The sequence below is a fragment of the Oncorhynchus tshawytscha genome, linkage group LG07, assembly GCF_018296145.1.
Source record: "Oncorhynchus tshawytscha isolate Ot180627B linkage group LG07, Otsh_v2.0, whole genome shotgun sequence".
NCBI lineage: Eukaryota > Metazoa > Chordata > Actinopteri > Salmoniformes > Salmonidae > Oncorhynchus > Oncorhynchus tshawytscha.
The window spans coordinates 23374331-23389468 of NC_056435.1; the positions used below are offsets into that span (position 1 = coordinate 23374331).

At 41.5% G+C, this 15138-nt stretch overlaps 1 protein-coding gene across 1 annotated transcript in view; it reads right to left on the reverse strand.

Annotated features, from left to right (window-relative positions):
• The window catches only part of LOC112254151 (protein phosphatase 1, regulatory subunit 16B), a 120354-nt gene that overhangs the window by 16995 nt on the left and 88221 nt on the right, over positions 1–15138 (reverse strand). Inside the window, exons 4-5 of the mRNA XM_024426432.2 lie at positions 3204–3349; positions 2859–2962 (exon numbers count right to left, since the gene is read on the reverse strand). Coding sequence (XP_024282200.1) covers positions 2859–2962; positions 3204–3349 — 250 coding nt within the window. The remainder of the gene's footprint in view (positions 1–2858; positions 2963–3203; positions 3350–15138) is intronic.

Here is a 15138-nt window from a genome sequence, read left to right on the forward strand (position 1 = left end):
TTGTCCATTTGGAAGACCCAAGCTTTAACTTCCTGAATGATGTCTTGAGATATTGCTTCAATATATACACAAAATTTTCCTGTTTCATGACGCCATCTATTTTGTGAAGTGCACCATTCCCTCCTGCAGCAAAGCACCCCCACAACATGATGCTGCACCCCCGTGCTTCACGGTTGGGATGGTGTTCTTCGGCTTGCAAGCGTCCCCCTTTTTTCCTCCAAACATAACGATGGTCATTATGGCCAAACAGTTCTATTTTTCTTTCATCAGACCAGAGGACATTTCTCCAAAAAGTACAATCTTTGTCCCCATGTGCAGTTGCAAACCGTAGTCTAGCTTTTTTTCCTTGCTGAGCGGCAGTTTCAGGTTATTTCGAAATTGGACTCGTTTTACTGTGGCTATAGATACTTTTGTACCGGTTTCCTCCAGCATCTTCACATGGTCCTTTGCTGTTGTTCTGGGATTGATTTGCACCTTTCGCACCAAAGTACGTTCATCTCTAGGAGACAGAAAGCATCTCCTTCCTGAGAGGTATGACGGCTATGTGGTCCCATGGTGTTTGTACTTGCGTACTATTGTTTGTATATATGAACGTGTACCTTCAGGCATTTGGAAATTGCTCCCAAGGATGACCCAGACTTGTGGAGGTCTAAAATTTTGGCTGATTTCTTTTGATTTTCCCATGATGTCCAGCAACGAGGCACTGAGTTTGAAGGTAGGCCTTGAAATACATCCACAGGTACACCTCCAATTGACTCAAATGTCAATTAGCCTATCAGAAGCTTCTAAAGCCATGACATTTTCTGGAATTTTCCAAGCTGTTTAAAGGCATAGTCAATTTAGTGTATGTAAACTTCTGACCCAAAATTGTGGGTCAGACCAAACATATTGTATTTTCAGCTGTTTGAAGCTGGTGTACAAAACTGAAAGAGAACTTAAAGGGAGACACAGAAATAGCACACATAGAACAGATCTACAGCTTCTTAGACATGCTTTCGATGAGAATGACCTATATGATCTATAACACACAATTCTATGTGAATTTGGTCAGGTCGCCCAAAAGGTTAAATATTGCAGCTTTAAGAGGGGATGACCACTCCATCAACAGTGTCAACTCTCTCCTGATATGAACTGAAGCCATGTCTCATGTGCCCTCTCATCCACTGGCACATGGAATATTTCCTCTCCAAGCACTGCTAATAGCTTATCAATTTTCTCTCATTACTGTATGTAGAGTCCATCACATACGCAAACATAATCACATTATTTCAAATCAATGTGACTTTAATCCTTGCTTTGATGAACTTATTAGCTCATTTGTCTAACTGCATTGTTTTATTGTTTTTTGTTTTCCAAGTCAAATCCTGTCCTCAATGGAAGAGTTGAGCACTTCAACACCATCCATCCATGGTGAGCCTGTCCTGCATTGAAGCCTAAGCCCCTGAACATCTCAACCTGTCCTGCACTGAAGTCAAGCCTCCGAAAACCTCAACTCATATTCTCTGCCTCAAACCCTATTACAGTGGCTAAGTCACTGGCTTACTGGTGCTCTTCCATGCCATCCCTAGGAGGGGTGCACCACTTGAGTGGGTTGAGTCGCTGATGTGATTTTCCTGTCCGGGTTGGCACCGCACCTTGGGCTGTTCCGTGGGGGAGATCTTCGTGGGCTATACCCAGCCTCGTCTCAGGATGGTAAGTTGGTGGTTGGAGATATCCCTCTAGTCGTGTGCGGGCTGTACTTTGGCAAAGTGGTTGGGGTTAAATCCTGCCTGTTTGGCCCCGTCCGGGTGTATCGTCGGATGGGGCCAGTGTCTCCCGACCCCTCCTTTCTCTGCCTCCAGTATTTATGCTGCAATAGTTTGTGTCGGGGGGTTAGGGCCAGTCTGTTATATCTGGAGTATTTCTCCCGTCTTATCCGGTGTTCTGTGAATTTTGACCCTGCTGGTCATCTCTCTCTCGGAGGACCTGTGCCCTAGGACCATGCCTCAGGACTACCTGGCCTGATGACTCCTTGCTGTCCCCAGTCCACCTGGTCGTGCTGCTTCTCCAGTTTCAACAGTTCTGCCTGCGGCTATGGAACAATGGCCTGTTCACCGGACATGCTACCTGTCCCAGACCTGCTGTTTTCAATTCTCTAGAGACAGCAGGAGCGGTAGAGATACTCTGAATGATCGGCTATGAGAATCCAACTGACATTTACTCCTGACGTGCTGACCTGTTGCACCTTCTACAACCACTGTGATTATTATTATTTGACCCTGCTGGTCATCTATGAACATTTGAATATCTGGGCCATGTTCTGTTATAATCTCCACCCGGGACAGCCAGAAGAGGACTGGCCACCACTCAGCCTGGTTCCTCTAGGTTTCTTCCTAGGTTCTGGCCTTTCTAGAGAGTTTTTCCTAGCCAATGTGCTTCTACACCTGCATTGCTTGCTGTTTGGGGTTTTAGGCTGGGTTTCTGTACAGCACGTTGTGACATCAGCTGATGTAAGAAGGGCTTTAAAAATACATTTGATTGATTGATAGATACACTCAATCAATCACTGCTGTGATCCCTTGCCAACACTGTGTTAGTAGCCCAATAATATTTTACTATAAATGTCTTTATTAAATGGTTTCAGGTTAAAAAAATAATAATTTAAAAAAAGATCATCTCTGAAACACGCTTTGTCGTCTCCGTGCAGTCCACGCCTATTCCGCGGGTCTCCCATCCTCCGACATTTTTCAAGTCACCAGCCTCCACTGCTCTACCGTTCAGCTATATTATTGATGATATCAGAGAACTGGGACTTCAGGTGCTACAGTGAAAGCCGACTGACATATCAAAACAGTATATATATTTTTTTATTCGCTCACCTCGATTGGCCATTGCGGTCTCGATGATGTCCAGGGTAGGGTCATCTTCACACAGGTCATAGGGCATGTTGCCGTCAGAGTTCACAGCTAACAGGTCTGCTCCACTGGGAAGGTGGAAAACCAATAAGAGATAAGTATGACTTAATTGGTTAGAGCATAGCGATAGCAATGCCAAGGTCATGGGTTTAATCTCCTCAGGGATCAAAAACATAGTAAAAATGTATGCTCTCACTGTACTGTAATAGTCTTGGACCAAATAAAATACAGATCTGACATTAATAAATACAAGACATATAGATGGAAAGCTGCAGTGTTATATGTAGTGTGACTAAGCCACTGTCTTACTGTTGTATGAGGACCTTGACCAGTCCTGCATGTCCACAGGTGGCAGCAGCATGTAGCGGGGTCCAAAGTTCATTGTCCTGGGCGTTTACACTGGCACTACGATTCAACAGGATCTTTACCATCTCCTCATAGTTATCAATACAGCACTGGGGGGAGAGAGAGAGGTAGCGAGAGAGAGAGAGGTAGCGAGAGAGGTAGCAAGAGAGGAAGCAATGGAATATTAGCTTCATTTAATGCAACAAACTAAATGCATTGATGTAACAAGACCCTTTAGAATCTGAGACAGAATCTCTAATGCTGTATAAATGTATTTTATAGAACTTTATAATTCCACTGAGACTTGTTAAGAATACATTAAGCATCACAAAGATGTTACTCTGACATCTCCACTGCTGTGTGGGTTGTGTGTGTTCTTAACAGCAGGAAGTGGGCTAAGACTAAAACAAACAAATTACCAGGGTGTGGAAAACAGCTGTTTTCTCCATCAGACATAATTGGAGCTAACTAATGCTCAGTGGTGGTAAAAGTACTCAATTGTCATACTTGAGTAAAAGTAAAGTCATCCCAGTCAAATACTACTTGAGTAATAGTATCTGGTATTAAATATAATTAAGTACAGTGGTTGAAAAAGTATCAGTTGTCATCTTTGAGTAAAAGTAAAAATAAAATGCTATATGCTCCTTACAAATTCCTTATATTATGCAAAACGGGCAGCATTTCTATTTATTTAAGGACAGCCAGGGGCACACTAACACTCAGCCATAATTTACAAACGCAGTATGTATGTTTAGTGAGTATGCCAGTTCAGAGGCAGTAGGGATGACAACACGTTATATTGATATGTGCGTGCATTGGACCATATTGCTGTCCTGACTGAACATTCAAATATGTAACAAGTACTTCTGGGTGTCAGGGAAAATGTATGGGAGTAAAAAAGTACATATTTTCCTTAGAAATGTAGTATAAAAGTAAAAGTTGCCAAAAATATAAATAGTAAAGTAAGATAGATACCCCCAAAAACAACTTAAGTACTTCAAAGTATTTTTACTTAGTTACTTTATACCACTGCTAATGCCATGGAGGTGTGTCACTGTGATAGGCTGTACAGAGAATGACAGAATGACAGAGACAAATGAAAGAAAACGAACATAGAGATCAGAGATACTGTATGGCAAACCTTGAAAGACAATGAACAAAGTTCTCTTTACAATTATTTGTTTTGATATCTCACAATGGGGATTCGCTAAGATCACCTACTCTTGGAATAACCAATCAAAAGAATCTGTTGGAGACAGACCGGTAGAGTGGCAAATGATGTGAGCCCATCACCTCCTTAAAATGAGGTACTCTCCAGACCTCTGGTTATTCTCGCTTCTCTTCCTCACAAAGAGAAGCTCTCCTCAGATTGACTGGATCCCGGTTTTCCTACTTAACTGCTCACAAGTGAACCTTAAAGGACATCGCTGCCAAGCATAGGTCTTCGGACCCTGTCGAGAAGTTGAGTACTGACCGAAAGAGTTTTGTTTTGTGTAAAAATTCCTTTCTACTTCTCAGTCTCCATTGGTAGCTTGCTTCATGGCCAGCTATTGCAACTCGATTATCCCACGCTGCAAAGCTTAGACTAACTTGGTAAGCTCGCTGAGAGGCACGCTAACCTCACTAGCATACCCTACCTGCAACACATTAGCATTGTTAGCTACCTTCTCTCGCACAATTTAACCTAAGTTCTCCCGTTAATTTTAACCAGAGCGACGGTCTCAGCCTCGTGGCTCATTCGGTCGCAGGAGCACACTATCTCTGCCCCCATACAGTTTTATTCAGACAGCACTGAGCTAGCCACGGCACCTTGACCATGAGGTAGCTGCTAGCTAGCTAATGCCCCACTAGCTTCGTGGCTATAGCGTTCTACTGTGCTCAGTATTGCTATCTGGTAGCCGCAAGGATTCTAACTAGCTAGCTAGCTTATTGCGCTGTTTACATGAGATATGATTTGCTAGCCACCAGCCCCCACGCTTCTAACTAGTTAGCCTAGGCCGTCTACATGTTGTCCTTACAACAAGCATTGCTTTGTCCCCCTAGCAAGCCTTGTTCTTCACAATGTTATTGTGAATGTTGTTTTTGGCCATCACTATATTATTGTCAATGTTAATTTTGGCCATCATTATAAGCCTGCCACACACATTATACGATACATTTAACATAAGAATGAGTGTGAGTTTTTGTCACAACCCGGCTTGTTCATATAGGACTAGGGCACAAATAATAATAATAATAATAATAAATCATCATCATCAATAATTGCTCTTTATTTAACCATCTTACATATAAAACCTTATTTGCTCATCGAAAAATGTGAATAACTCACCACAGGTTAATGAGAAGGGTGTGCTTGAAAGGATGCACAAAACTCTGCAATGTTGGGTTGTATTGGAGAGAGTCTTAGTCTTAAATAATTTTCCACACACAGTCTGTGCCTCGATTTAGTTCCTATGCTAGTGAGGGCCGAGAATCCACGCTCACATAGGTACGCGGTTGCAAAGGGTATCAGTGCCTTAAAACCTCTTAATAAGGAGGCTGCGAATTTTCGCAGCTTTTTGTTAAAAATTGCGCAACATTTCAGCGTCCTGCTACTCATGCCAGGAATATAGTATATGCATATGATAAGTGTGTGTGTATAGAAAACACCCTGAAGTCTCTAAAACTGGTTCAATCGTGTCTGTGGCTAGAACATAACTTGTTTAGGAGTCAAAATCCTTCGAAAAACTGCTCACCAAAAACACAAAAATAATATCCATCCGCCAGTCAATGTATTGTCTAAGGCTGAAGAAAATACATGTCAAGCCCCTGTAAACGCCTACAGCTTCCACACGATGTCGCCAATGCTGTCATTTAGGGGCTGCTTTATCCTTGGTTTGGAAACGTGACGCATTTCCTTTCTTTGGGCTCACCACAGGATGTTTTGAATGTGAAAACATGGACGATGATTTCAAGACTTGCTGCTATCGAATACAGATCGCCCCATGATCAATTTAATAGATTATTAACGTTTATTAATACCTAAAGTTGGTTTAGAAAAGTAATTTGAAGTGATTTGTAAAAGTATATAGGTAACTTTTGTAATTTTAAAAATTGACGTTGCGTCATGTTAAGTGACATTTTTCTGGATCAGACCGGTCTTCAGCAAATCACATTTTGGGTATACAATGACGGATTTAATCGGGAAAAAGACCCAATTGTGATGTTTATGTGACATATAGGAGTGCCAAGAAAGAAGCTCGTCAAAGGTAATGAATGTTTTATATTTTATTTCTGCGTTTTGGGTAGCGCCGGCTACCGCAAAATCTGTTGTTTTGTTGACGGTCTGGTATTCTGGGGGGTGCATGCTATCAGATAATAGCTTCTCATGCTTTTGCCGAAAAGCATTTTACAAATCTGACTTGGTGGCTAGATTCACAACGAGTGTAGCTTTAATTCACTACCTTGCATTTGTGTTTTAATGAAAGTTTGAGTTTTATCGAAAACAATAGGTGGCGCTCTAAAATATCCGCTGATTTGATCCCGCCACAGGAACATCCTCCCTAACAAGCTAACAGCGCGATTTGCCAAGGCAGGACACTCTGAGCGCAGCCCAATCCAGTAATCTGGCAGTGACTTCTGTTTAAATTCAATTTTCACAGAATCGCTTGTTGCAGTTACGATGAGGCTCTCTTGTTATGGACTGGAGAAAGGGCATGAAAGGGATAATGAATCCAGTTGTTTGTGTTATCCGTTTCGGAAAAGTACCTGCGTAATTGCGCACCCAACTCACTCAGGTGCTTCGCTATATCACATTTGACAATGATGGAAAGACCTGTGTGTTGTTCTTGTTAATGTAGACAGAGAAGAGCTCCAACTTCTTAATCATAGCCTCAATTTTGCCTCACACATTGAATATAGGTGCGGTGAGTCCCTGTAATCCTAGACTCAGATCATTCAGATGAGAAAAAACATCACCTATATAGGCCAGTCGTGTGAAAAACTTGTCATCATTCAAGCAGTCAGACAAGTGAAAATTATGGTCATTAAAGAAAACTTTAAGCTTGTTTCTCAATTTCAAAAAACGTGTCAATATCTTGCCTCTTGATAACCAGCGCACTTCTGTATGTTGTAAAAGCGTTACATGGTCGCTGTCCATATCATTGTATAGTGCAGAAGATACGAGAGTTCAGGGTCCTTGCTTTAACGATGTTAACCATTTTCTCTGTAGTGTCCAAAACGTCTTTCAAGCTGTCAGGCATTCCCTTGGCAGCAAGAGCCTCTCGGTGAATGCTGCAGTGTACCCAAGTGGCGTCAGGAGCAACTGCTTGCATGCGCGTTACCACTCCGCTATGTCTCCCTGTCATGGCTTTTGCGCCATCAGTACAGACACCAACACATCTTGACCACCAATGTCCATTTGATGTCACAAAGCTGTCCAGTATTTTAAAAATATTGTCCTGGTTTCCAGTGGTTTGCTGAAGAGGATGTCTTCCTTAATTGACCCCAATAAACATAACGGACACATACCAGGAGCTGTGCCAGGCCCGCCACGTCTGTTGATTCATCCAGCTGTAATGCATAGAATTCACTGGCTTGTATGCGAAACAGTAATTGTTTCAAAACATCTCCCGCCATGTCACTGATGCGTCGTGAAACAGTGTTGTTTGATGAATAGTTTTTTGGGTCTTTTCCCACAGCATTGTCCCAGCCATATCCGTGGCAACAGGAAGAATTAAGTCCTCCACAATAGTATGGGGCTTGCCTGTCCTAGCCACTCGGTAGCTCACCATATGACGCTTCTAGCCCCTTCTTATTAATGGTATCTGTTGCTTTTATACATATTACTATTCGAAAGTCATTCATTGTCACAAAAAACTCATGTGGCTTATTTTTCAAATGGGCATGTATTGTTTCTAAATGTCTGCGCAAGAGTGAAGGTTTCATTGAGTTGTGAGATAGTACTTTTGCACATATAACACACTGTGGCTGAGGAAAGGCACTACTCCCATTATAAATGAACCCCAAATCAATGTATTTCTCATCATATTTGCACCTCTTCGATAGTCCAACGTCCCTGTCTGTTCGGTGGTTCCCGGGTAAGGGGGCAGGTGCTCTTCGGCTGCATCAGATTCACAACTGTCAGTGTGCATGCTAGCAGGGCAAATGTAGAATTACTGATGCTAGCACTGGATGTGCTCATGGAAGCAGAACAACTTGTGTCGTCGACAGGTGCAGGTGTAGTACTGCTGGTAGTAGCAGTACTACCAGTAGAGCTGGTATGTATCTCTATGGACGCAGGCCTTACTTTTTTTCACCATTTATCCATTTTTGAGCAAACAGAATGAGCAGCAGCTACATTTGGCTACATATGGACAGTTAGTGGAATTCCCACAAGAGAGTAACGGTTAATGTGATTTGATGTTAATTATTTGACTATGCTGCCTGTATTTGTCACGAATATTACCGAAGGTGACTCCCCTTCTTGTTCGGGTGGCGCTCGGCGGTCGTCGTCGCCGGTCTACTAGCTGCCACCGATCCTTTGTTCTGTGTTCGTTTGGTTTTGTCTAATTGGGTTCACCTGTTCCTTGTTTGGTTGTTAGGGTGGGGTTATTTAAGTTCGTTCAGCCCGCTTCTGTTTGTGCGGGCTTGTTCATCTGTATGTGTTAGAGTGGTTAGTGTTTTCATTTGGGTTTCTCGCTGTCCTTGTATTTTCACGATAGGGTACTTTTGTTCTGTAGTTATACCTGGTTTGGTATACTATTTTTGTTCCTGTGATTATTTTCGGACATTAAAGCGTGTTTTCCCGCATCCTTTGCTCTCTGCGCCTGACTCTACACCTATTCACTCATTGAGCGTTACAGTATTTGACATTGTGTTGTCATTTGGCTTAACACTAGATGGTTTAATTTTATTTTTGGCAGTGAAACGAGGCTACTCAGTTAAGGAATAAATATATATTTTTTTTATCTTACCTGAGTGGCCTCGTTTCACTGCCAAAAATAAAATGATATATATACACACACACACATTATTATTATATATTTGTGTCTTTGAATCACATTTTTATTTTTCCGTACTCCCGACGGCATTGCACGTACCCCAATTTGGGAATACCTGCTATAGAGCATCTACGGATGGACTATCCAAATAAAGTGTTACCTTACCAGGCTCTAACCACTAGATGGTGTTCCCTCAATGTTAATTCAAAACTTAACCTTCAAATGATAATGATTTATAAAATGTAGAGGGAAGAGTTAAAGTTAGAACAATGGGTTTGTCCAGATGCATTCATATGAAATCAAAAAAACTGCCAAGAGGACTACTAATTCTTCATTTAGTCTTTCACTTTATTTTCTTGCTTCAGTGCATCTTCTATTGGAGTGATGTCGCTACATCCCAAATGATATTGGCGACCAGTTGCAGTGGTTGGTGCCTTAGGGGGGGAGATTGTGCTTGTTTTTGGTACATGACATATCCTCTCTGTTTGGCCAAGAAAATTACCTTGCTGGAAACTTGAATGCTTGAATTTCACCTTCACGGCCAAGTTTGAATCATCCACATCATCTGCAATTCCAATCCAATATTCATCATAGCAGAAAACTCGAAAATCAGAGGCTCGCACATTCACCATTGTATGCTCATCTATGGGTTTCCCAAAGACCAAGTCAAACTTAAAGGCATAATCTGGGCCAGCTTTCCCAAAAGCATGTTGAGGCTAAATCCAACCCTCGTAGGAGCATTGTTGAATCTCCGAGCTATCTCCCAAACCCACTGTTACTAAAGATGCACTTGAAAACACTCATAGAATACCAAAATCCATCATTAGATGTGTTTCCTCCTTACCACGTCACTTTATACACAGAAGATCTCCTTTAAACATAGATAAACATCTTGATTCTATCTCTCTGTGACCGCCGATAACTTCACAACGAAGTTGACTACGAATACAAAGTTGCCAATGTCTTTGCAGATGTTACAAACAAGTGATAGATAAAAAGATGCTTCAAATGAAAACCGAGATGACTGCATTAAAAGTTAATTACCGGTAGCCTACAGTATTAGGCTACATAGGCCTATTGAATTCAATTGTTCATTCATTATTAATTTGCTAATTGTAGGCCGTCTCATTTTTGCCACAACATATTTCACGATGAGTCGGCTAACAACATGTGCGCAATGATGTGCAAAATCTTGATTTAGTGCATAATTATAGGAGTAAGCAATCATTAGAATAAGCCACCTCAATATTTGAGGCCATAGGTGACAGTATCTTTCTAGAAGCTGATCTGTCGTCAGTAATTTGGAATTACTCTAAATGGTCAAATTTGAATGGCGAAAGGCTAATCCAAGGGCAGCGCTGCCTTCATTTAGATCCTATCAGTATCGACACATGCCTCAAAGACACACTTAGTGAACATGTTTTGTGAAACCACATTACATCTTCGGCCGTTGCAGTAAAGCTGGATTGTTAAAACACTCATTCCATCGCTATCGGGAAACCGGGCCCAGGGTAGTACCCAACTTCAGCTGTGGCCAATTAATATCTTGATTGGTCCTTTCTGATAGGGAGTTACTCCTTCCTCATTCTGAATCTAAACCATAATGGTGAATTTGTATTGCATGTGTAACTGGCAACCTCTAACTTGGCTACTCCCAAACTGGGGTTTGCAACGCCGTCGGGGGTACAGCAAAATAAAACATGTGATTCACATTTTCAAACAGTCCATTCAGATTTTCCAATGGGGCAATACATTTGGGTGATGTTTTTTTCTCGCCTGAGTAGCCTTGTTTCACTGCCAAAAATAAAACTAAACTATCCAGTGTTCAGCGAAATAACAACACAATGTCAAATACAGGTAGCCTAGTCAAATAATTAACATCCAATCACATTAACCTTTACTCTCTCGCGTGAAGCCTTCACTCTTGCGCAGACATTTAGAAACGAAACATGCCAATTTGAAAAAAAAGCCACAGGAGTTTTTTGAGTGACAATTAAGATGACTTTCGAGTAGTAAGATATGTAATAAAAGCAACCAATAACATTAATAAGGGGCTAGAAGCGTCTTTATATGGTGAGCTACCTAGTGGCTAGGACAGGCAAGACCCATACTATTGTGGAGGACTTCTTTCTGCTGCCACGGATATGGCTGGGAACAATGCCGTGGGAAATGGCCAAAAAAACTATACAGACAATGCCTTCATCAAACATCACTGTTTCACAACGCATCAGTAACATGGCAGGAGATGTTTTGAAACGATTACTGTTTTGCATACAAGCCAGTGAATTCTACGCATTACAGCTGGATGAGTCAACAGACGGGGCCTGGCACAGCTCCTGGTATGTGTCCGTTATGTTTATGGGGGTTCAATTATGGAAGACATCCTCTTCAGCAAACCACTGGAAACCAGGACAACAGGAGAGGATATTTTAAAGTACTGGACAGCTTTGTGACATCAAATGGACGTTGGTGGTCAAGATGTGTTATCTGTACTGATTGTGCAAAAGCCATGACAGAGAGACATAGTGGAGTGGTAACGCTCGTGCAAGCAGTTGCTCCCGATGCCACTTGGATATACTGCAGCATACACCAAGAGGCTCTTGCTACCAAGGGAATGCCTGACAGCTTGAAAGACATTTTGGACAGTACAGTGAAAATGGTTAACTTTCTTAACTTAAAACCTCAACTTCTTATGGTATAGGGGACGCTTGCGTCCCACTTGGGCAAAAGCCAGGGAAAATGCAGCGCGGAATATTCAAATAAAACGATATAAAAATCAAACTTTCATTAAATCACGCATGTAAGATACTAAATTAAAGCTACACTCGTTGTGAATCCAGCCAACATGTCAGATTTCAAAAAGGCTTTTCGGAGAAAGCATAAGAGGCTATTATCTGATGATAGCACAACAGTAAACAAAGAGGGTAGCATATTTCAACCCGGCAGGTGCTACACAAAACGCAGAAATAAAATATAAAACATGCCTTACCTTTGACAAGCTTATTTTGTTGGCAGTCCAATATGTCCATAAACATCACAATTCATCCTTTTGTTCGATTAATTCCGTCCATATATATCCAAAATGTCAATTTATTTGGAGCGTTTGATCCAGAAAAAAACCAATGAGAACCCATTGCCAATGAGAACCCACTGAACAGACAGAGACCTAAAAAAAAAAATCTGAACGGTTAGTCCTCTGGGTTTTGCCTGCTACATAAGTTCTGTTATACTCACAGACATGATTCAAACAGTTTTAGAAACTTCAGAGTGTTGTCTATCCAAATCTACTAATAATATGAATGAGTAGCAGGAAGTTGAAATTGGACACGCTATTTATCCAAAAGTGAAAATGCTGCCCCCTATACCTTAAGAAGTTAAGGATTGGACCCTTTTTTCAATTTTTCCTAAAATGACATACCCAAATCTAACTGCCTGTAGCTCAGGCATTGAAGCAAGAATATGCCTATTCTTGATACCATTTGAAAAGAAACACTTTGAAGTTTGTGAAAATGTGAAATGAATGTAAGAGAAAATAACATATTAGATCTGGTAAAAAAAATACAGAGGAAAAAAAAAATCTACCGTTTTTTTTGTACCATCATCTTTGAAATGCAAGAGAAAGGCCACAATGTATGATTCCATCCCAGGCAAAATTTAGATTTTAGCCAGTAGATGGCAGCAGTGTATGTGCAATGTTTTTGACTGATCCAATGAACCATTGCATTTATGTTCAAACCTTTGCATCAAGACTGCCCAAATGTGCCTAATTGGTTTATTAATAACTTTTCAAGTTCATAACTGTGCAAACAATAGCATGGTATTATATCACTGTAATGGCTATTGTGAATTGGACAGTGCAGTTAGATTATCAAGAATTTAAGCTTTCTGCCAATATCAGATAGGTCTATGTCCTGGGAAATTTTCTTGCTACTTACAAACTCATGCTAATCACATTAGCCTACGTTAGCTCAACCACGGGGGGGATCCTGTAAAAAGTAAGGCACCTGAACTCTTGGGTATTTTCTGCATTATGCAATTGATATGGGCAGGGGCCATGTAATGCTTTTACTACATACAGAAGTGCGCTTGTTATCAAGGGGGAAAGTATTGACACGTTTGATTTAAAATTGATACAAGCTTAGTTTTCTTTAGCACTTGCATGATGACACAGTCTGTGCCTGATGACAAGTTTCTCACACGACTGGCCTATCTGGATGATGTTTTTAACACCTGAATGATCTGAATCTAGGATTACAGGGACTCTCCGCAACTATATTCAATGTGCGGTACAAAATTGAAGCTATGATTAAGAAGCTGGAGCTCTTCTCTGTCTGCATTAAGAACAACACACAGGTCTTTTCATCATTGTCAAATGTGATACAGCGAAGTACTTGAGTTAGCTGGGTGTGCAATTATGCAGGTGCTTTCCCGAAACGGACAACAAAAACAACTGGATTCGTTATCACTTTCATGCCCTACCTCCAGCCCACTTACCGATATCTGAACAAGATAACCTCATTGAAATTGCAACAAGCAGTTGTGAAAATTTTATTTAAATCAGAAACCACTGCCAGAATTTTGGATACGGTGGCGCTCAGAGTGTCCTGCTGTAAGCTGATGCCTTTTGCTACCACATACCTATGCGAGAGTGGATTCTTGGCCATCACTAGCATGAAAACTAAATACAAATTGTGTGGAAAATGACTTAAGACTGAGACTCTCCAATACAACCCAACATTGCAGAGTTATGTGCATTCTTTCAAGCACACCCTTCTCATTAACCTGTGGTGAGTTATTCACAATTTTTGATGAACAAATATGGTTTTATATGTAAGGCGGCTAAATAAAGATGCAAAATTATTTATTATTATTATTATTTATTTTAAGCAACATGTATTTAGAAATGTAATCAAATAACCTTAAAATATTCCTTTCTACACACCCTGATGACAGTGATATTTGCCAATAATGTCTCTCAACTGTGCATGTCATCTTTAAGGCCTACCTTCATTACAAGAGCAGGGCTTGCACTAATCCATTTCATGATGGCATGTACAGTAGCTGTAGTTGTCAAATCTGGTATCCTTCCACATGGTTAGCCTCATTATGAGTCAAATCTGGTATCCTTCAACATGGTTAGCCTCCCTGCATCCCACTGCTGGCTTGCTTCTGAAGCTAAGCAGGGTTGGTCCTGGTTGGTCCCTGGATGGGAGACCAGATGCTGCTGGAAATGGTGTTGGAGGGCCAGTTGGAGGCACTCGTTCCTCTGGTCTAAAAAAATATCCCAATGCCCCAGGGCAGTGATTGGGGACACTGCTCTGTGTAGGGTGCACTTTTGGATGGGACGTTAAACGGGTGTCCTGACTCTGAGGTCATTAAAGATCCCATGGCACGTATCGTAAGAGTAGGGGTGTTAACCCCAGTGTCCTGGCTAAATTCCCAAGCTGTCCCTCATACCATCATTGTCACCTAATCATCCCCAGCTTACAACTGGCTCATTCATCCCCCGACTGTGTGATCTGAGTATGTAGCAGAAATAAATACCCACAAAATGTTTTATTTGGGTGCTAGTTTGACTCAGTTTAAAGTCTGCTCTGCTGGCTGCTGAGGCGGCGGAGGTCGTCAGTGAGTGTAGCAGAGGGGAGAGTGTGTAGCACATGAGCTAGTTGACAGGTGAGTGCTAGGCTCTTTCTCAATTCATCCTTCCTTGATTCCTCCTTCTAAAAACCCATTGGTGAAGGACCTTGCACCTTCTCCAATACAGGTGAGAAGATAGGATGCAAGTAATCAAGGAGAGACAAAGCACCCGTAGCCATCGTGTGGTGATGTAGACCACCCTGAGACCTAAAGACCATGGTTTTGGTAGGATAATGGACACTGCTTTGTGGGTATGAAGTGCTGTTGTGGACAGGGGTTGC